We start from the raw sequence: 22661 nt of genomic DNA, 5'->3' as shown, positions 1-22661 counted from the left end.
GGACAGGGAAGGAGTCACTGAAGACTGAATTAGTACTTTTTTCTCCTTTCCCAGTCCACTGAGGGAAGTCCCCTCTTCTTCCTCTTTCTATAGCGCACTTTGGGTAATTCTGCCTCCTTCCCTGGTCTTCCTTCCGGGCTCAGGAGGGAAGAAGGGTCTCTTTGGGCAGCAAGGATCCAGTTTTCTTCTACCATAGGGGGTTGTGCATTTCCTCCATCATATCAAGATTCCTAAATCTGATTAGCTCATCAAGTTCTTTGGAAGGTTTTTTTTTGCATCCCTTTCAGGAATTCACTGCCTCTCTAACCTATCATTCACACAAAGCATACTAGAGAAGAGACAAGTATTGGTCAGGGAGTCTTTTCTCTGTTAGAGATGGCAGCATTAGAGGAAGTAACAGCTACCTTGCTGACCTGTTTACACGGGCTACTCCTAGTGCCAGGCATAGGAGTTTGGATGATGGTCCTAGACATGTACAGACTCAACCACTGTGGCCTACTGTTTCCCTTTTTCCCTTGTTGTCAGCCTCCATGGTCTTTAACCTTCGTGGAGAAAGGGCATGAGTGTTTACGGGGTACATGAACGATGTGTGCTCTTGTGTCCCCATTCACCAACTTTCTAGAAGTGCCTACTCTTTGTTTTTTTGGGGAAATACATATCAATGTTGAGTACTTGATTTCGGGCTCAGTTCCTTGCCTCAAGTACGTATTTGCTGGGGTGCTATCCCCTTCATGTATGTTTTTCTTATTAGGAGCAAAGTTACTTCTGTATCTGGACAATGGGTTGTCTTTTTGAAATCCAGAGGGTTTGCGTGAGGGCAGGAGACCCTGTACTGGGCTTTGCAAGGCCATATGATTACTAAAAGGTCTAAGGTCATCTCTCTAACCTACGCAAAGAGTGACCTACCTGGGGATTTATTCTGTGCTGTTCAAGGTTTTCCAACACAATCTTGAGTAGATAATCTGTTGTTAATCATGAGAGAATTCTCCTCCTCAGGGTGCATGCCCCCTAATGCTGGTTGTTTCACTTAAGCCACTTGTTGTTTGTGGAAAAGTCGGTTCCGAGTACTTGACTTTGGATGTTACCTCTTCAGTCGCATTGGCATGGAGAGAGACTTGGCCAGACCTTGAGTTGTAGTGTGGAGCCTTTGACAAGTCTTGCTATGAGGGCCTTACTCCCTGCTGCAGATTCATCATCAGGCGAAAGTACTTACCAGGAAGGATCACACTACTGTATAGGTAAGAATGTTTAGAAGCTTATTCCCTTTTTTAAAGAAAAGAAAGCTTTTAGTTTGCTTGGCTGAGCAGATGCTTGTTTTGGCTGCTCTAGTCCACCATCCTCATTGAGTGTGAGTCAGCTAAATTTAACATTAGGTAAGATTCATCTCAAATAGTAAACATATATATTTGGATACTTACCCACTGTTACTCTGGATACTTAACTATTGTACTGTTAAAGTGGAAACCTGCTGAGCCTTTCTACATCCTAGTGGGTGTTCAGAAAGAATTCTGAGAGGAATTTAAACATTCCAGTGCCTGATGGGAAACAGGTGATTATGGTCAGTACATCCAGGTCAGCCAAGTGTTATTCTTTTGTTTATTTTGAACGACAATTGCGCATAACAACATGAAGATGTAAGTTAACTTCGACAGTAGGTAAATATCTAGATGATTAATTTGATTATAAAAATTTTCTTCTTTCTGATATTTCTGCTCATCCCAACTCTACAGGGATGAAACTATTTGGGGTAAGCCTTTTTTTTAAGAGAGGCAACTGGTAGTTATTTTGGGATGGGGAATATTAGAAATAGTGCTTTTTTTGACACATTGGTGAGATCATCTTTGTTTGTACTGTGGCAATATTCAGTATCCTTTGTAGTCAAATGTTTGGATTTGACACATCTGCCATTTTGTGGATGTGTGCGCCTCAGCTATTGGCTGAAGTTTTCAAGGTTTTGTTACACTTCTTGGATTTTCCTTTGATGTGGAAAAAATCTGAAGTTTTTAAGGCCTCACGATGCTCCAGGTTTGTTTCTATGATGTGGAAAAAGTTTAGATATATATGCAGCATAGGTAAAAGTCTAGTCCCGTAAAGAACTTATATTTTCCAATTCTTTTATTTTAGCCATTGAAGATCATTTTAAGCTATTATTTGTTTCTATGAAATATATAATATAACATTTGGCTTTAATGGCAACTAATTTTTTGAACATGAATACAGTTGTATAATAAAGGTTGCCATTTAAGTGTTATACCCTGTATTCCATTGTATATTGTCATTCCATGTTATAAAAGTTGAGTAATATTTAAATGTCTGAAACTGAAACTACTTCAGTAATGTTATTTTCTTTAAAGGAACTAATGTATAATAATCCTAATGGAGGAGCATGGGCACCAGGCATGGCAATGCCTCCACTGGGCTTTGGTGTAGTTGCACAGCAACCTACTGGTAATCGAATGATGGCTGCAGGGCAGCAAATTCCCCCTCAAGCCCAGCCTATGGCTGCATGGCAACAGCAACAGTACATTGCTGCACAGGTAAGAAACACATCTTTTGTGCTCATAAATTTCTGCAAATCTTTTGTTATCAGTTTTATGCTGTTATCTGGTTAGTCTGTTTTTGTAAATTTCGATATTTATGCAGTAGAACTTTAGTAAAAGTTTGTAGACATGGAATTGGATTTCTCGATGGGCTTCATTTTGTGTAGAGACTGCATTTAGGAAAAAAGTATTACATATATGTATATAAGAATTTTGAGTAATACACTTTCATTTTATAACTGTTAAAATCAGCTCTGTGCATTCCAGGTTGTAATATTGCGTACAGTATAGTTTTGTTGATACTTATAACATTTATAAACTATAAAATAAGAATCAATCGTATACACTTAACTGTGGAAATATTTTGGTAGATGGGCATGGCAAGTGCTGCAGCTGTTGGTGTCCAGCCTATGCCACAGCAGCAACAGCAAGGATTTCACCAGTATCAACAACAGCAACAACTTTATCCACAGCAGCACTACCAGCAACAACAGTGGATCGAGGCTCAGAAGAAAGTAGCAGAGGAACAAAAAAAGCTTTATGATCAAATGATGAAACAGAGACAGTTTGATGAGCAGAAGATGAGGCTAAAGGCTTTCAGCAACTCAAGAAAGGTAGGATGTCCTAAGCATTTTTTAGATTTGCTTGTAGAGGGAAGTGGCATTAACAGTTGTGCTTAACCCTTAATGGACAGGCATCATCATTTGGTGATCTGTAACAGGTTTTGAGTGATGGACGGGCTAATTCATATGAGTATGTTACACGCCATACGATTTGGATGAAATTAGCGGGAAAGATGTTCGTAGCACTTCAGTGGTCCATAAAAGTCATTTAATGACTTATGACAACTGTAGTAGCTCAGCACAGGACAGAGGGTGATCAGTTTGCCTTGAGACTTGATGGGGGAATGTATTGCCCCTCTCTATCCCATGACATCTTTTTATTTATTTGCTCATAAATATACCCAGGGATTGCTGTTGGTTTTAGTTCTTATCTTTTACGATAGTATGTCAGCTGTAACTGTAATTTTGTAAAGTGCAAAAAAACATTATAAAAAACATGTATATCTCACAAAAAGTTACTGCATCTCCCCATCTCAGTAAATCTCGTAAATATTTTACAACAAATATACTCAGAATTTGTTAATGATTTTGGTTCTTATCTGTTATGATATTGTGTGAGCTGTAATTATAATTTTTATATAAGTAACTTACCCAGTAATTACTCAGCTAAGAGTTTCTAACTCAATGGCAGCTTCAATTTTGAAAATTGCAGTAGCAATAGTCTTTTGTTCATGTAGGTGACTAACTCCGCCCACTTTCGGAGTAAGAGAGAGAGGAGCAACTCAGCCAAGAGCTTCACTTTTGTTTCTCCTGGCTTAACAGCAACACGGTTTTGATTTTCGGCTTGAGCTCTTACCATTTGGTGAAGTATTTTCTGCTGCTGTAACCTTTGGCTTTTACCTTATTTTTGACAATTGTTCTACTAAGTGACTTACTTATTTTGACTTGTTTAACTAGTAGTTATGTCAGATTCTAGTGCATTGAGTACTAGGTATTGCAGCAGACGCTGCAATACTCGCTTAACTAAAGCCTGTTATGACTCTCACACTTTATGTACGACATGTAGAGGACAAATTTGCTTGATTGGCTTGACCTGTGGGGAGTGCTGTGAATGGGGTTAGCAAAAATGGAAGACTTTAGCTTCTCATCTATCTAAATTAGAAAGGGATCGTTAGAGGAAAGTGGCTTCTAGAGCCGAAGGTAAGTTAGCTTCTCAAGACATGGCTCAGGAATCTAGTGGTGCTGCTGTACCTACCATCTCTTCCCCTGCTAAAGTAATCTTTCCTATTTCCAGCCCTCCACCTATACCACCAGTCTCTGCTCCTGGTTCCCACATTCCCAACCTGGATTGCTACGCCAGCCTCGAATCAAAATTTGATAAGAAGTTTGATAATCTTGCTAGCATAGTGGCCCAGTTGTCCTCGTGGACAAGTTTTGTGAAAAATGTTCGAGTGAAGTGTTAGTGGAGGAGTTGGCTGCCCATCCCAGTAACTCTCCTAGGCAAAGTTCACTGCCATGCTCCCCCAGCCCTGGGAGGAGGCATACTGGAGGCGCAAGGGAGGTTGGTGGGGTTTGTCCAGGGGTAGTTGCCCCCTCAGTCACACCTGTGATGTCCCAGGTGTCGACAAAAGGCAGCCAATGGAAAAGCGTGTCTGGTGTTCATCATCTCTCGTCCAGTTCGGGAGATTCTAGCTCTAATCATGGGCGCTAGTGGAGATTCTCGGACAAATCTCATCCATTGAAAAAATGCTTGTTGCTCAGGGACTAGTCCCCTCAGTCTCACAGCAAGAGGTTCAGAGAACTGTCTGGTAGTCTGCAACCATTGTGCAGCAAATGTCTTCTTCATCGAAGCACCCAGTGTCTTTGCCGTTTCACTTGACTTCTGCTTTTCTGTCAGGGAATATGGATTCAACAATGCCTCCTGGTTTAGACCCCTCCTTGGTGCCACTTCAGAATCAGTTAGGTTGTATTTTGGGTCTTCTTAAAAAGTCAACTTCTTCTGTAGTAGCGCCCAAAGATTCTTTGCTGTCTCCAGTCTCATTGGATGACGAGGATTTAGGACAGGACTCCACTCCTTCAGCTTATGCTGCTTTGCTGAAATATTTGTTAGTGAATTTTCCGGATTTCTTCGCTCCAGCAGCCCCTGCTTCTGCGGCTTCCTCATTTATGATGAGTGACCTGCCTGCTGATATCTTCCCTTTATGCCGTGAGGATCCTGAAAAAGAGGGAGCTCTGGGTCTCCTTTCATCTAAGGGTCTGACTTCTTCTCATAAATCAGTGCTTCTATTCTCACCCTTGGATAATACGCATCTTTTCCCGCAAGCAACAGTGGAGGAAGTTGCTTCTCATCTTCACAAGAAATCAACACAGGACCTGCTTACTTAATCTACGAGATGCCCAAGAGAGTGGACCGCCACCCCTACCAAGTCGCCATCTCCTCTTCAACCTCAGCCCTTTCGAGGCGGCAGGCAGAACTCGCTCTCAGACTTCGAGCAACCGTGCGTTTCGCCTCGCGTGCGGTCAAGAGATCCTCCTCCAAACCTGCAGCTTGTGAATGATGACTCAGTCCTTCATGCGCCTGAGGGGGCCAGACTCCAACTTTTTTGGGAAAGTTGGAGAATGAAAGGGGCAGATCAGTGGGTGATCAAAGTTTTGAGGGAAGGGTATCCCATCTCCCTTGTTCAGCACTCCTGTCAAATTGACAGCCTACTCAGTAGGATCAAAGAGGTATCTAGTCTTCTCAAAAGAAGTGTCTTCTCTCCACAAGAAGAAAGTGATAGAGGTGGTGGACAATATCAAGTCCAAGGGATTTTACAACAGGCTATGTGTAGTACCCAAAGCCTCAGGAGGGTGAAGACCAGTACTTGATGTGAGTGTGCTGAACTTCTACATAACAAAGACGAAGTTTCACATGGAAACAGTTCAGTCTGTCCTAGCATTCATTCTCTTTTTGTGCCTCCAAGAAGGCACATAACAACACTCATTACTCCGGGGTGCACAGAGGAAGAGTCGGCACTGCCTTCTTGCTTGGCTCTTGTATGTAGTTTAACCCTTAAACGCCTACTGGACGTATCATATGTCGACTAAAATTGTCTGTTGGGTGCCAAGTGGACGTACCGTACGTCGACTACAAAAAATTTCAACCTTCGGTCAACTTTGACTCAACCGAAATGGTCGAAAAACACAATTGTAAGCTAAAACTCTTACATTCTAGTAATATTCAATCATGTACCTTCATTTTGCAACAAATTGGAAGTCTCTAGCACAATATTTCGATTTATGGTGAATTTTTAAAAAAAACTTTCCTTACGCCCGCAGCGTAACTCGGCCGAAAATTTTAGAAATTCTTTTCGTCATTTTGTCGTAATTTTTGCACTGTTTTATATTAGCCGTTACATAAAGTTTTATATATGAAAATGTGTGCAATTTCATGTAAAATACAGCAAAATACAACCCATGGTTGTAGCTTTTATTAGTTTGGAAATATTTTCATATAAACCACGATAACTGCCAAAATTTCAACCTTCGGTCTACTTTGACTCGACCGAAATGGTAAAAAAACGCAATTGTAAGCTAAAACTCTTACATTCTAGTAATATTCAATCATTTACTTTCATTTTGCAACAAATTGGAAGTCTCTAGCACAATATTTCGATTTATGGTGAATTTTTGAAAAAAACTTTTTCCTTATGTCCGCGCCAGAAATTCTTTCGTCACGTTGTCATAATGTTTGCACCGTTTTATATTAGTCGTTACATAAAGTTTTATATATGGAAATGTGCGCAATTTCATGTAGAATACAACAGAAAATAACTCATGGTTGTAGCTTTTATCAGTTTTGAAATATTTTCATATAAATCACGATAACTGCCAAAATTTCAACCTTCGGTCAACTTTAACTCGACCGAAATGGTAAAAAAACGCAGTTATAAGTTAAAACTCTTACAGTCTAGTAATATTCAATCATGTACCTTAATTTTGCAACAAACTGGAAGCCTCTAGCACAATATTTCGATTTATGGTGAATTTCTGAAAAAAAACTTTTTCCTTACGCTGCACGCCGTAACTCGGCGAACATCTCAGAAATTCTTTCGTCAGGTTGTCGTAATGTTTGCATCGTTTTACATTAGTCGTTACATAAACTTTTATATATGAAAATGTGTGCAATTTCATGCAGAATACAACCTCAAATAGCTCATGGTTGTAGCTTTTATCAGTTTTGAAATATTTTCACATAAATCACGATAACTGCCAAAATTTCAACCTTCGGTCAACTTGAACTCGACCAAAATGGTAAAAAAACGCAATTGTAAGCTAAAACTCTTACATTCTAGTAATATTGAATCATTTACCTTCATATTGCAATAAATTGGAAGTCTCTAGCACAATATTTCGATTTATGGTGAATTTTTGAAAAAAACATTTTCCTTACGTCCGCGCGGTAACTCGGCCGAACATCTCAGAAATTCTTTCGTCAGGTTGTCGTAATATTTGCACCGTTTTATATTAGCCGTTACATAAAGTTTTATATATGAAGATGTGCGCAATTTCACGTACAATACAACAGAAAATAACTCATGGTTGTAGCTTTTATCAGTTTTGAAATATATTCATATAAATCACGGTAAATAGAAAAAATTCGACTTTTGGTCAACTTTAACTCGACCGAAATGGTCGAAAACTGCAATTGTAAGCTAAAACACATACAGTCTAGTAATATTCAATCAATTAGCTTCATTTTTCAACAAACGGGAAGTCTCTAGCACAATATTTCGATTTATGGTGAATTTTGAAAAAACATTTTTTACGTCCGCACGCTACTTAATTCATGCATCATTTTGTGATAATATTTTCATTGTGTTGCTTTGATCGTTTTACAATTTGTTATATACCAAAATCATCGCAATTTAGTGTACAATACAAAGAAAAACAAAATAACCCGTTAGCTTTAACTGTTTTGCTCACAGCGTGATTTGTATAAAATTATATATGAAAAATTTTTTTTGCGCTGTCATATATTTCAATATTTATATATGATAATGATATTTTTTTCATTTCTGATGGTTGCATACTAAACTTCAGGCAATGATAAAAAAATGAGCCAATAATGAACTCTTAATCTTAAAAACTAAGCATGCTGTGATTTTTTTAAAAAAACATTTTTCACTTCGGCGCTAGCTCCCGAACGCTGCCGGGATACGGGAGACGTTTTTGTAAATAGAGGCTCGGCGTTTAAGGGTTAAGAGGTTTTCCATCCCATCCTTGATGATGTCAGAGCCATCAAGCATTCTTTGAAAAAAAAAATACTGCCCCAAAGGCCAGTGTACCAGAGGCTTTTTCATGAGTACAGGCTGGATAAAGATGCAAGTGTCGAAAAACACCATCTCCTCCTGGCTCAGGGAGATCATCACCAGGGCATACTCTTTTGAACAAGAAGGGGAGACACCCCAGGAAAGTTGCTTTCCCAAAGAACCATTCAGTCCTTCAGGTGCTGAAGGCAGGAGTGTAGAAGAGGATCTAGCCCACAAGTTTCTGGACATGTTCATCCTGAGTCCAGTGGTTGCAGCCAGCCAAGTAGGTGGTGTATTTGGCATTGAGCACTGCAGAGAGGGGCTCCACCCAAGGAGAGGGTTCCTCACACACTTGGGGATAGAAGACTAGGCTGGAGCAGAAGATGGTCACCTGGTCTTCATCTCGAGAACCCTGTTGAACATAGGTGAGTATCACAGGGTTAGCTCCCCCTCATGTAGTTAATTAATGGACCACATCCTGAGGGACATGGTCCCTCAGTCCTTCCCTCTTGAGGGAGGTGGAGCAGCCTGCTCAGGTCTCTGACCTGGGGTTGGGAGTTGGACAGTTTGGGGAGGTGTGGAGCGCCATTTTGGGGGAACCCTAGTAGATCCAGGGCACTCCCATCTGGTAAACCATTACTAAGGAGTGAGGCTCCATTTATGAAAGTGAAGGTTTGCATCCCCATGGGAAAAATATAAAATACTTTAAAATTTGGTATTTTGTGCTCATTCCTGAGTTTATTATGAAAATATAGAACCCATGAAGCCCCAGGTGAGAGATTCAGTATTTGATCCACATCCTCCAGGACTTTGCTAGGGAAGATTGAGATGAGTTTTGTGCCACTGAGAGTTTTGAGGTACTATTTCCATGGGACTTAATATCTAGTCGTGAGTGTCAAAAAGTTTTTTTTATAGCATAGCTGCTGTTTGTCCTAAAAGAAGGTACACTCTCATGTCCCCAAGGCTCCATAAGACAGACCAACCAATCTTAAAGAATTCTCTTATAGTTGGTCTCGGCCAGAATAGTGCGTGTTGGCGCAGTGATAGAATACAAAGGACTCAGGCTAATGGGGTTCTATCTCCTGTTCATACAACGACTGCCTCAGTTTTTCCTTTATCTTACTCGCCCAGATGTGATAACAGTGCGCATGTCAGCTATCTTCCGTATTTGTTACAGTGTTCACACGGCCCTCATGTTTGCTCCAGAAAGTGATCAACAGTGCATTTGTTGATTATCATAACACCACCCAAGCTAAGTACATAGTTTTAAGACACAGTGAAAAATTTTAGTTTTAAGGCAGTGAAAAGTTTTAGTTCCTTAAAATTTCAGTGGGTAGCATATATTTGTTAAAATATTTTTTCTTGTCTAACAAAGTGATAATTAGCATTATTAATGCAATAATACTAGGCAATTTTTTTATTGAAACTCATTAGTCAATGATTTTTCTAACACTGATAGATAATTTGAGGTTATCGAATGGGTAAATCAGGCTAGCATAAATTCTTGTTAACAAAACATAGCCATGATAGTAGTTACCAGTCATGCTAGACTTACAAGCCTTGGTGTTTACTAAAGGTCAGTACTATGTAGCCTTTTTAGCATTTTATAATCATACTGAATGGATTTTTGTATATAGAAAGTTCCCAAGTTATTCGTAACATCAAGGTTCTTTTCAAGTGTCTAAGGAAATAAATTCATGAGGATCTACTTCCAATGGGTATTATTCCGTCGATAGTAACATCACAGGTGTTGAGAAAAATTGTCATGACACTTGTCATATCCTAAGGGAATACAAAAAGTACTTTTTTGTTGTGGGGGCCTTTGCCAATCAATTTAAAATCTTAAGAGATATTAATTTTATATAAATTTGGTACAGTAATTCCAATAATTAGTGATTTTAACTATGTACCAGCTAATGTAGCCTATAACCTTTACCATGCTTTGGAATAGACCAGGTTATCAAAAGTCATAAAAAGTATAGAAATACATTGTATGGGTATCCATTTATTTTTGTTGTAATTGTGTTTAGAAGTAGTTGTTAGTAAATCCTTTAAGGCAATGTTATTTTAGTAATTATGAATTAATATTTTTATATAAGTAACTTACCAAATAATTACATAGCTATAGTTTCTAACTAGTGCGGCAGCTTAAATTAAAAATTCTATGTAGCACTTTGATTGTTTAGTGTAGGTGACCAGTCCCGCCCACTAACGGGAATACTGTACTAGGAACAACTTAGCAGACAACCTCATTCTGTTTCTGCGGTGCTTGGTGTAAACATCGAGTGCTTGTAGCTGCTTTGTTCATTATTTTCCGGTTGTATAACTGGATTTCGGGCAAGTATTACTGCTTTTTTTCTATTAGCCTTCCAGCTGAAATCTTTCAGGATCAGTTTTTTCATGCTTTGATTCAAGTTCATCCTTTTTTTTTTGCTGCTGTAGTGAATTTGCGGTCAAGATTAAACTTCTGCTTATCACACTTTCCTTTGTAGAACTGAAAAAGTTTAAGGGCAGGAACGTAGTAGGAGAGAAATTGTGCTTAATGTTTTGGTTGCGATGAGCTTTAGGGAGAGATGTTCTCGACAGCCGAGAACCGTGCTCCGGTACTTACTTCAGCGGTACATACACTAAAATCAGAACAATACAGAGAAGATTAGCAAGGCCCGTGTGCAAGGATGATGTGCAAATTGTGAAGCATTCTTTATTTTTTAGTGCCAATGTGGCTTCCAGCTCACCTGTGCCAGCTCATACTGAGAGTGCCCAGGAGCGCCCGCCAGCTCCTGAGTTACAAGCTTGCCTGGCGCCCTGCTTCCCTTGCACCAACTACAGCCTGACACCAGCCCAGAGCGGCCTGCGCCAGCTCTCACATCCATTTTTTCTCTCCTGCTACTAGCCCTCCTATTTTTTATCCACTTCAGTGCCCAGCTCCCTCGCTACCTTCCCATGCCATTGCCAGTCTTGTGTCTGGGTTAACAGAAAATTAACCTTGTAACGGTGAAGTGTTGTGCAGTGGAGGAGGTGATTATCCGGCCCGCTGGTTCTCCTAGACCTAAGTCACTGTCATACTCCTATAAACCTGGGAGGAGTCATACTGAAAGTCCAATGGAGGCTGGTGGGAAGTCCCCCCAGGTAGTTGCCCCTCGGTCGAACCTGTTGCACATTCCAAGGTATCGACAGACAGCCACTGAAAAGGTGTCTTGATGGATGTTTAGTGGAGGAAGTGGTTGCTCGTGCCACCAACTTTCCTAGATGAAGGTCCCTGTCAGACTCCCCTAAACCTGGGAGGAGGCGTGCTGGAAGTCCAAGGGAGGTCGGTGGGGTTTGCCCGCAGTTAGTCGCCCCCTCAGTCAGACTTGTAGTACATCCCCAGGTATCCGCTGGCAGCCATTGGAAAGGCATCTTGATGGATGTTTAGTGTTAGACAGCCACTGGAAAGGCGTCTTGATAAATGTGCAGTGTTATCATCATTCATCAAATTGTTGTTTTCCTTAGCTCTTGGTGCCATCTACTAGTGTCTGGCGCCAGTCCCTGTTCTCTTGACGACTATTCCTGAACACCTGACACCAGATCCTGGGCGCTCGGCGCTCTGTTTAGTACCCGGCGCTGACCTGCAGAGCTCCCATTGCCCGCTCTTGTGCCCGGCGCCATCCTTCTATCGTCCGGCGCCAGTTCCTCTTTAATACTTAGCGCCTATCTTTGCTAAGAATACATGGTTGTTCTTTTTTTGAGCACCAGTCTCCGATTTAATGCCTGGCTCCGTCTTTTCAAGTAGCCGGCGCCAGTCCCAGATCACCAGACGCCAACTCTTCAGCATCAGACTCCCGCCTCTGTGCGCTTTACAGACCATTCACAAGCGTTTTGGCTCTCTTCACTTTGCTCCACCTTTGTCTAGAGTTCAAGATGAGCCGACGTTGCTCCCTTTTTAGTGACAGTTAGTGTCTTGGAGTCCTGTCCTTTGCAGACAGGGACTTTGTATCCCAAATTTATGAGCTTCTTGAAGAAATCTCCCACCTCTGGCATTTTCTTCGTCCTCCAAGAAGTCTCCCAGGGAATTGGGAGTTTGAATTTTGTTGAAAAGGGAGCAAGACAAGTGTCTTTGGACTTTCCTCCCTCTGGTGCTATGATGGAACTAGACCTTGTCAAAGGTCTTGTCAAGATTTTTGAAGTATAAGGTTTTTTCTTGACTGGCAGTAGGAGCTCGGGCTAAGAAGATAGAAGACTCCTAAGTGTTTACCGAGAGACATTGTCTCGGATTGTTTCTTAGTCCTGTCCTGTATGGACAAGGGCAGTTGAGATGATTTTTAGAGATTTCCACTCTTTTCTTTAGAATCTCAAGAAGAGGCAGCTCTGGTGCTCCTTTACCAATGGAAGAGCCATACAGTCGCAATCAGCCTCGTTATTTTCGCTTACAGACCTACATCACCTCTTCCTCAGAGCACAGCCTCCGTCGCAAGAGTCAGCTTTTTGGATGTCAGTCTCAGCTCTCAGGATTTTTGGGCTTTCTGTCTGCCTAGAGAATCACAGCTACTTTCAGACAGTCTGCTAATTTCTAGCCCCATTTTTCTTCTTACTCGGAACATTAGTAGATGGGTCTACCGTGGGCTCTGTCATCCAGTGAGACATTAGTCAAGTAAGATAGACTTCAAATGAGAGTTTTGCAATTCTGTCATCCAGTCCTGAGGTTTCTAGCGCAGACAGAAAGGGCTGTAACATTTTTTGGTTCTTCATGGCTGCTGAAGATATATGCAGTTGATGGTTGCCATTCTCCGCTTCCTGTCAAGCGGGAAGGAGGCTAGCTTCATCTCACAGCCTTCCTGCAGTTTTGCTGTGGTTTCCGCTGTCTTTTCCTTGGTTCGACTTCCTTTGGAATGACGATATATTCTCTCTTGAGAGTTCTTTTATTGGAAGACCTTACTTGGGCTCCAGGCTAGAGGAGAAAGCACCTTGAACCCTCTCGGACTAGCTCTCCTTAGTGGTGCCCATTCCCGAATGCCTGGAATCAACTTCTGAGCTCCTGGCGCTGATTCCTGAACACCCGACGCCTGTTCCAGAGTGTTTGACGCTATCTGGCCAGTACAGTAAGCCCCTGTATTCATGGGGGATGCGTGACCCTCCCCTCCGCGAATAGCTAAAATCCGCGAGGGATGCAAGACCCCCCCGCAAATAGCTAAAATCTGCGAATACTTAAAACACCTCTAGAAACACTTAGAACTGCCTATTTTGATAGTTCAAACACAAAAAAACCTTCTAAAAATGCTTATATCTGAGTATTTTGATAGTTTTATCACGAAAAGTGCATTTAGTCATGAAAATTATATGAAAATACAGTAATTAGTGATTATTTCTCACTGAAAAATACAGCAAATGGGCGAATTTTCCTCGAAAAATGTGTACATGTGTTCCACAGAGAAACCCGCGAATGGGTGAGTCTGCGAATTGTGAGAACGCGAATACGGGGGGTTTACAGTACTAGGCTCCCGCCAGTGAATGCCTAGTTTAAAAGGATTGTGTCTGACTGCAGAAGAATTCGTCACTCCTGTTTTTGGACAAGGCCACTGTTATCCTATGCCCAGGCTTTTGTGTCTCTTATGGACTTTTCAAGCCTTTTATAAGCGTGCCAGATATGTTTCGCCACGTACAGTTCCGCATATGTATTCGGTCTGTATGAGGTGTTGTTGAGTCCACGCAGGGCGTTGTCGAGTCCAAATAAGAAGTCGAACCTGCACAGGTATCCATGTGTCCGCACGGATGTCCATGTGTCTGCACAACTGTCAAGAGTTAGCAGAGTCAGCAACTAGTCTGTACAGTTGTCTGTGAGTCTGCACAATGATCTGCAAGTTCGCTCGGATGCTTGCAATTCCACAGGGTTTTCAGCAAGACCGCATGGCCCATAGCACCCTTTTCCTCTTTGAATAGAGAACGAAGTTCATGACGGAGACAAACCAGACAGCCCTTTCGTCCATTCTCCAGGGCGATTGGATGGAGACCTTGGATAGGCAGGATACTTCCTTCCATGTCCATGTCCGGGCTTCTGAGGGTATCTCAGGTCCATCTTACGAGACAGGATCTTCCAGTTCAGGGATCTAGGCTTCGGCCTCTACGGCACAAGTCTTCTCTCGAGTCCTCACTCCTCTTTCATTTGACTTCATTTTGTGGCCATGAGCATCAGTTTTTCTTGGATGACTGACTTCTTCCATTCCCTTCAAAGGAAAAAATGCTTGAAGGTTTTGAACACAAGTCAACTGAGGTAGGGAAACACAGCTGGACACCGTCGTTTTTTCCCTAAACCCTGGATTTAAGTCAGACCTACGGTGGTGGGTGTCCGAACTAACTGTCAGAAGGGAAGTTCCTTCATCCTCTTGAGACTAGTCTTAGACTTCTCATCTGCCTTGATCTAGGTTGGGGAGTCCACTTGGGGGACTGGGAAGTTTCTGGGACGTATCCCAAGAAGAAAGGAGCCTTCACATTCATGTCAGATAGCTGAAAGTGATTCGCTTAGGGCTTCGGTGCTTCTCGACCCTAGTTCACTCCTAGACTGTGGTAATTCTTTTAGACTAGACCACTATCCTAAAGTTTATTACGTTAGCAAGGAGTGTCACTATCTCATTTTCTCTCCACCAAACAGCAAGAGAACTTCTACTGTGGACAATCAAAATCGAGTTTTCTTCTCAATTTATTCAGGCCAACTAATAAGTTCTGATGGACATCTGAACTGTCAGAAGCTTGTTCTTACTACCAAGTGGACCTTTAATCCCCTGGCCTGTCGGGATCTGTGGAATCTGTGGGGCAGGCCAACTAGCTTGGGCAGCAGACTCCATGCTATAAGTTTGGCCCCTGAGCCTTTTCTGTTCTTCAACATAGTCAAGGAAGCGCTGAACAAGTTTAAGGCTCATTGCAGCATTCTGGTAACCCTTATAGCCCCATTCTGACTAATGAAATAATGATTTCTGAAGCTGCCACGGTTGTTGGTGGACTCCATGAATCCTTCCCCAATCCATGTCACTCAGTCAACCTCACTTCAAGAGATACCACCAAAGGGTGGCTTGTTCTTGTCTGGACGAGCCTCAGACTGTTTGGTAGCTTGTCAGAACAAAGGGTTTTTTCTAGACATACTATAGCGACTATTGCAACGCAGACGTCAGTGCTCTAGCTCCATCTACTAGAATAAGTGAGCGATTTTCTGCAGCTGGTGTCTCAGACTCTACGTCCCTCCTTTTGAGACATCTGTGACGCAAATTGTAGATTACCTCTTTTATCTGAGAACATCTAGAATATCTCATATTCCTCCATTAAGGGGTGTCAAGCTAAGTTTAAATCAGTTTTTAAGCAACTTCATCAAGTCCTTTGACTAGTCCAAGCGAAGAAGGAAGTCTGGTCTCCTGGAACCTGGACATAGTATTGAAGTGACTGACAGGTCCTTCTTTTGATTTACTACCCTCCTATTCTTGGAAAGGACCTTACTCGGAAGGCTAACTTCCTGGTGACCTTGGCTTCTGCTAAAACAATTTAGTGAGATCCAAGCCATTGTTCTAGAGTAGGTCTTTTTCACAAGGAGACACAGTTTGCTCGCTTACCCTTGGATTTTAGCCTAGAACAAGGACCTATACAAGACCTGGATCCATTCTTTCTCTCTTAAGAATGTAACAGACATCCTTGGCTCTGAGCATGACCAGAAGAGCAGAGGGCCATCCATAACCTATATAGTGTTCTGGCAAGGACCCATTTCAACCTCTGATTAAGAATGCATTGTCCTTCATCCTAAATGGACTTTATTTCTGAGACCTCTGTCAGATTCAGGAGATCATTTTGCCTACTTTAAGTGAAAGCTAAAAATGTCAGAGCAGCTTCTATTTCATTAACTTGCAGGCACAATATGCCCCTTACTTCCATTCTGCAATAGACCTACTTGAAGTGTAATCAATCTTTGCTTCTCACCATTTTTAATGAAAGTTAAAACAATTAGAGCCACTCCACGGCTATACTGCCACGCCACCACAGGTTAAGATGAGCACCAACCAGAGGCAGTATTCTTTTGCAGCACAGCAGCTGTCTTAACTGATAAGGAAATGACAGGCATTGTTTTCAGTGCTAGCAACTTTTCTATTTCGAATTCATTACATGACTTAATGGTTTGGAGTAGAATATGTCCATGTATCCCACCTCTATCAGTGTGGAATCAGCTATGTAATTCTTGGTAAGTTACTTATATAAAAATGATATTTTTATAGTAAAATAGTTTTATATATACTTAAGCAAGTAATTACATCTGTCAAGTTGTTCCTAGTACCAGGCAGCCCCTGGTTATTGGCGGGCTCGGTTATCAGCGATCCGGTTTTTCAGCGCTTGTTTAGCGATGAAAATCGGAGATTTTCGGCGCCGATATGCGCCGATTTCCACTTACTGGCGCTGATTTTCGGTTATTGTGATTTTCGCTTATTGTCATGCCATTGCAATGGAACCCCCCACCAATAACCGGGGACTGTCTGTATTCCCGGTAGTGGGCGGGACTGGTCACCTACATTAAACAATAAAAGTGCTACTGCGAATTTTGAATTTAAGCTGCTGCACTAATCAGAAACTATAGCTATGTAATTACTTGGTAAGTACAGCATATATAAAATTTACTGTATTATAAAAATGTCATTTTAATACATAACTATATGTTATGAGTTATGGATATGACCCATTGATCATGTTACCTTACATCATACTATGGACACGAACTTGTGGCCATGTCAGCGTGTATTAATTTGAAGTGTTTGCTGCCTATACAGTGATATAGGTAGCTAACACCAGGTAGTTTTTAGTAAACACTTGCTTTTTTTATCACTACTGGGCTGCTATTTCACAGGACCCACAGATTACTTGCGCCACAGTGAATTTCTTAATCTGCTTTTCGCCTGTGGAAATGGCTCATAACTACTTGCCATGAGCCAGCCCCTGAAGGAATAAAGGAGAATGTGGTTGGTTGTCTGACATGTGTGAAATATGCACATGCTCCTTAAATGATGAAAGAGCTCATTTTTAAGCTGTCTTTATGAGTTATAGGTTTCAGTAGGAGTATGGAAGAAGGAGACTATGTACATTGTTCTGGCAGAATTACGGTAGTGTGTCCATCTCTCTACGAGCAGAATCCACATTTGGGTCAATGCTTTAAAAGGAGTGGATTCTAAGAACTCCCACTTCAACTCATCCAGTGGCGATGAAGAGTCTTTCCTTGGGAGAGAGAGGTCACTAATACCTGACATGAGATGTATATAGCCATTGAAATTTCCCTTCAGAATCTGAAAGATCTAGGGAGCTGTCTTCTGCTTTATATGAGAGAGATAGCTCAGCCAGCAATCATGTATTGAGGGGGACCCTGATAGGGTCCACCCAACCCCATCTGAAGTGTCTGCACCTCCTACGGGTTAGTGATTTATCCTGGGCTTCCATACTGTCAGGCAGTGGTGATACGACTGCCTTGGCTCAGTCAATTCATGCAGCTTACTCACTCCCAGGTTTCTGACTGGTAACAATAATAGGATCAGGTTGGACTGTAAAACCTCAAATCAGAATGTAGTATGGGCACCAATATCTGCCCCTAAGAATGATATGGATAACCCTTGGTGAGATGCCTCAATGTGCATCCTTTCACTAGATGGAAAATACCTCATGAGTGAAAGGAAAACTATAATTGAGGTTGCGCATGTATTTCTGAGACAGAGTGACCTTTCCCAGTACTGAATGGTGCTTGGTCCCACCTTCAAAGGTGATGGTTATCTTGCATATTAATAGAGCAGTGAAAGTCATAGAAGCAACCTCTCTCCAGGTTAATGGAAAATATAGTGCAACAGTAATTTTGAGAGCCAATAACCTCTGTGGGAGGTGCCAATCTTCTGTCCCTTCACTTTTGGAACAATCAGTCATGTGAAGACAGAATTTGAGAAGTTTGTGGTGACTGGGAAACTAGAGTTTATGGCAGAAATACAGCTGTTCCCAGTCTCTCAGGACCTTGCGCTATTGCCTGTTTAGTCTGATGAAATATTTGAAGAGGAAGCCACTCCTCAGTTGGCCTTTACTGCATTACTCTGTTACCTGTTGGCCAGCTTTCCCAACTTTTTCTCGCCTGCTGCTCCAGTTTCTGCAGCCTCTACCTTTTTTATGAGGAACCAGGCAGATGTCTCCGCTCGGCTCCCCAAAATGGTGCTATCCTCAAGAAAGGCACTCAAGGAGGTGGATGACTGGCTTGCTTCAAAGAGAGAACTGGGCAAAGCCACTCTAGTCTAGCCCCCTTCCAGGCTCATTAGAAGGAGATATCTCTCCTATTTGACTGGAGAACCTCCCCCTCTGGGAGCTGCTGCCTCCTCCCAGGGGAACTTTTCTGGTCTCATTGACTCTTCATGACGCATGACCTTTGCTTCGGCGAAGATCGTGTTTTCTTCCATTGAACTCAATCACCTCATTAAAAACATTTTTAAGGTATTTGAAGTGCTGAGCTTCCTCGACTGAACCATTGGTGCCCTTGCCAAGAAGATGGAGGCCTGTCCACACCTGATGGAGGACCTGGCCTCTGACTGGCTCACTGTATAATCTTGTGCAGACAAGGCCAGAAGGGATGGTTCCCAAGAGCTCACCTCCCTCATCTCCTTGGGTGTGCTGAAGAAAAGGGAGTTATGGTGCTCCTTTACCACAAAATGAGTCACCCTTGCCCAGAAGTCTGCTCCACTTTCCACCCCTTTCGACCAGCAGTATCTCTTCCCACAGTGTGTGGTGCTGGGATCTCGTCAGACCTCCAAAAGAAGTAGGAGCTAGACTTGTCCACTTTTGGAAGGAGTGGAGTCGCAGAGTTGCAGAGCCATGGATAGTTCAAGTTCTGAATGACGGATATGTCATTCCCTTCAAGAAAAGAGCTCCTCTAGTCATGTCTCCCATCACCTTGATGGCTTACTAGGAAGGCTCCAAGAGATTCTCAGCCCTTTCACAGGAAGTCAACTCCCTCCTTCTCAAGAGAGCTGTGGAAGAAGTTGAGTACCACGAGTCAGAGGGGTTCTACAACCGGCTCTTCGTAGTTCCCAAGTCATTGGGGGGGATGGAGGCCTGTCCTTAATGTCAGTGTTCTGAATCTCTTTTTGTTTTGAAGACCAAGTTCCATATGGAAACGAGTCAGTCCGTCATGTTTTCCATTTGTCAGAGCGACTGAATGATGTCCCTAGACATGCAGGACACGTACTTCCATGTCCGCATACTTCTGGACTCCAGGAAGTACCACTGTTTCGTCTTTCAGAATGGGGTTTTTCAGTTCCAGGCCTTATTCTTCGGCCTCTCGACAGCCCCTCAGGTTTTCACTCGTGTTCTCACTCCTCTTGGCAAGTGGCTCCACCTCCTTGGGATCAACATCTCCCTGTATTTGGACAACTGGCTTCTCCATTTCCAATCGAAGGAAAGGTGCATGGGGGACTTAAAAGACAACTCTTCGCCTTTTCTAGAGTTGGGCATTCTCATCAGCAAGCAAAAGTTACTGCTGTCTCCAACACAAGAGATTCTTTATTTGGGCATGATACTGAAGTTTCAGACTTCTCAAAGCTCTTCGTTGGGTGAGTCGGTAGAGCTGCGGACTGGCACTCGCTGGGCCGGAGTTCGATTCCCCGGCCGGATGATGTAGAGTTAGAGGAATTTATTTCTAGTGATAGAAATTCATTTCTCGCTATAATTTGGTTAGGATTCCACAGTAAGCTGTAGCTCCCGTTGCTAGGTAACCAATTCGTTCTTATCCACTTAAAATAATTCTAATCCTTTGGGCCAGCCCTAGGAGAGCTGTTAATCAGCTCAGCGGTCTGGTAAAACCAAGGTATAGTTTTTTCAGACTTCTCAGGTTTTTCCATCCCCCAAGAGGATCGACTCTTGCCTCCTCACAGTCTGCCAGTTTCTCTCTCTCCTGGTCTGCTTGGCCAACCAGTGGATGAGTCTCCTGGGCACCTTGGCCTCCATTGAGCAGTTCATGATGTTGGGCAGACTGCACATGAGACCTCTGCAGTGTTTTCTCAAGGCCAACTGGGATGGGAAGACCCACCTGGACTCATACTTTTTCCCATACATTTTTTCCATCACACAGGAGATCAAGGCAGACCTGCGATGGTGGCTGCGCGAAGGAAGCCTACTTCAAGGAAAATCTCTTCTACCGCTGAATCCCAACCTAGACTTGTATACAGACGCGTCGGACCTTGTTGGGGATCCCTTCTAGGATACGAAGAAGTGTCCTGTACATGGTCTACGGATCAGAGATGCCTCCATATAAATATCGAGGTGAAGGCCATTCATCTGGGCATTCTCTCCCCAGATCTTCGGCAAGACGGTGATCATTCATTCCAACAACACCTCTGCTCTGACCTACATCCGCAAGCAGGGAGGCACTCACTCGTTCTCCCTCTATCAAGCTTCCAGAGAACTCCTACTCTGGGCAGAATGGAACCAGATCACCCTTGTCACCCGCTACATTCAAGGAAAACTAAACGTCTTAACGGACGAGTTGAGTCGCCGCAACCAGATCCTTCCCATGGAATGGACCCTGGACCCTCTGGTCTGCAGTGATCAATGGAAACTTTGGGGCACCCCATGTATCGACCTGTTTGCAACATCCAGGAATCATTGCCTTCCCCTCTGCTACTCTTCATTCCCTGGACCCTCTGGCGTGGGCGACAGATGCTATGCTCCAGAACTGGTTGGGACAAGACGTCTACATGTTTCCTCCGTTTGGCATGGTCAGAGAGGTGTTAAACAAGTTTTCCTCTCATCAAGATGTCTCAGTGACTCTAGTGGCTCCATTCTGGCTGACTAAAGAATGGTTCCCAGATCTTCTATGTCTTCTGGTGGACTTTCCAAGACTGCTCCCTCAAAAACTGTCTCTTTTCAAACAACCCTTCTTTCACAGGTTCCACCAAGGGTTGTTTGCTCTGGCCCTGACAGGCTTCAGACTGTCCGGAGCCTCATCAGAGTGAAAGGGTTTTCAAGAGATGCTGTGGAGGCTATTGCTAGATGCAGGTGCCAGTCTTTTAGCAACCTCTACCAGTCTAAATGGACAGACTTCTGGAGATGGTGCCGTCAAAACAACGTCTTGTCTTTTGAGGCATCTGTAAGTCAGATCGCTGACTTCCTGCTCTTCTTGAGGCCACGCAAGAAATTATCATCCTTTACTATTAAGGGGTATAGATCCATGTTAGGCTCTGTTTTTAAGTACAGAGGGTTGGACCTGTCCTCCAACCAAGACCCCAGTGATCTTGTCAAATCCTTCAACACAACTAGACAAAAGAGATCGGAAAATGTTTCATGGAATCTCGATGTGGTCCTGAAGTGGCTGTCGGGCTCAGCCTTCGAACCCCTCTGTTCAGTCCATCTAAGAGACCTAACTAGAAAGATGCTCTTCCTAGTTGCATTAGCCACTACTAAACAAATCGGCAAGCTCCAAGCCATTGACAAGAGTGTAGGTGTTACGCAGGGAGATGCAGTATGCTCCTTCTCTCTCGGGTTCCTTGCTAAGAACGGAGACCCTTCCAAGCCCTGGCCTCATTCCTTCTCCATTAAAAGTCTAGCGTATATCCTGGGTCCAGTAAGAGCCATGAGATACTATATTCAGAGGACTGAGAAGATTATAGGCCCTTCTAGTCTTCTGTGGTGCTCCATTCAGAACCCCTCCCTTCCAACGTCTAAAAATGCGATCTCCTATTTTTTTGAGAGAATTTCAGAGGTGCACTCTCGGATCCAGGAGGACACTCTACCCTTAATTAAGGGTAGGGCACATGAAGTACGAGCGGTTACTACTACTCTTGCTTTCAGGTGCAGCATGTCCCTCGCCTCCATCTTACAATCAACATATTGGAAGTGCAAGTCAGTGTTCGCATTGTATTATCTCAAAGGAGTGGGATCGGTTTTTGAAAATTGTAGTATGTTAGGACCTTTATCCATGGCTGGCATGTTGTTGGGAGAGGAAACATAGGGGGCTCTCTGTCCCTCCTCTATCTCCTCGCCTTGATGTAGGGTGTGTTGAGTCCAAGGCAAGATGGGGGTTACTTCATACTTGGAGTACCCACCAGTTCTTTTAGTTGTTGGATGTGGTCTTTTTTATTGCAGTGTAGGTGACAACATTGTATGTTTTTATTCTGGTCTATGCCCAGGGCAAGGCACCTTTTAACTTGCTAGCACTCGGAGTACCTCCTTCGCTGCAAAATCCCCTACTAAAGTAGAAGGCTATACTGTCATGCCACTATGGGTTAAGATGAGCGACGACCAGA

At 42.9% G+C, this 22661-nt stretch overlaps 1 protein-coding gene and 1 non-coding gene across 9 annotated transcripts in view; both read left to right on the top strand.

Moving 5' to 3' along the window:
• The window catches only part of LOC136840591 (synergin gamma-like), a 244305-nt gene that overhangs the window by 84921 nt on the left and 136723 nt on the right, over nt 1-22661 (top strand). For all 8 annotated transcript variants that reach the window (XM_067107257.1, XM_067107258.1, XM_067107259.1 and 5 more), the window contains 2 exons: nt 2355-2537; nt 2912-3154. In XM_067107257.1, coding sequence (XP_066963358.1) covers nt 2361-2537; nt 2912-3154 — 420 coding nt within the window. In that variant the 5' untranslated portion in view covers nt 2355-2360. The remainder of the gene's footprint in view (nt 1-2354; nt 2538-2911; nt 3155-22661) is intronic.
• On the top strand, nt 10998-11103 carry LOC136841342 (U6 spliceosomal RNA). Its single transcript, XR_010853894.1, has one exon. It is a non-coding gene; the product is annotated as a U6 spliceosomal RNA (small nuclear RNA).

This window comes from Macrobrachium rosenbergii, chromosome 8, assembly GCF_040412425.1.
Source record: "Macrobrachium rosenbergii isolate ZJJX-2024 chromosome 8, ASM4041242v1, whole genome shotgun sequence".
In the NCBI taxonomy this organism is placed as follows: domain Eukaryota; kingdom Metazoa; phylum Arthropoda; class Malacostraca; order Decapoda; family Palaemonidae; genus Macrobrachium; species Macrobrachium rosenbergii.
Note: the sequence above shows the minus strand (reverse complement) of the source record. Positions and strands in the feature narration are given on the sequence as shown.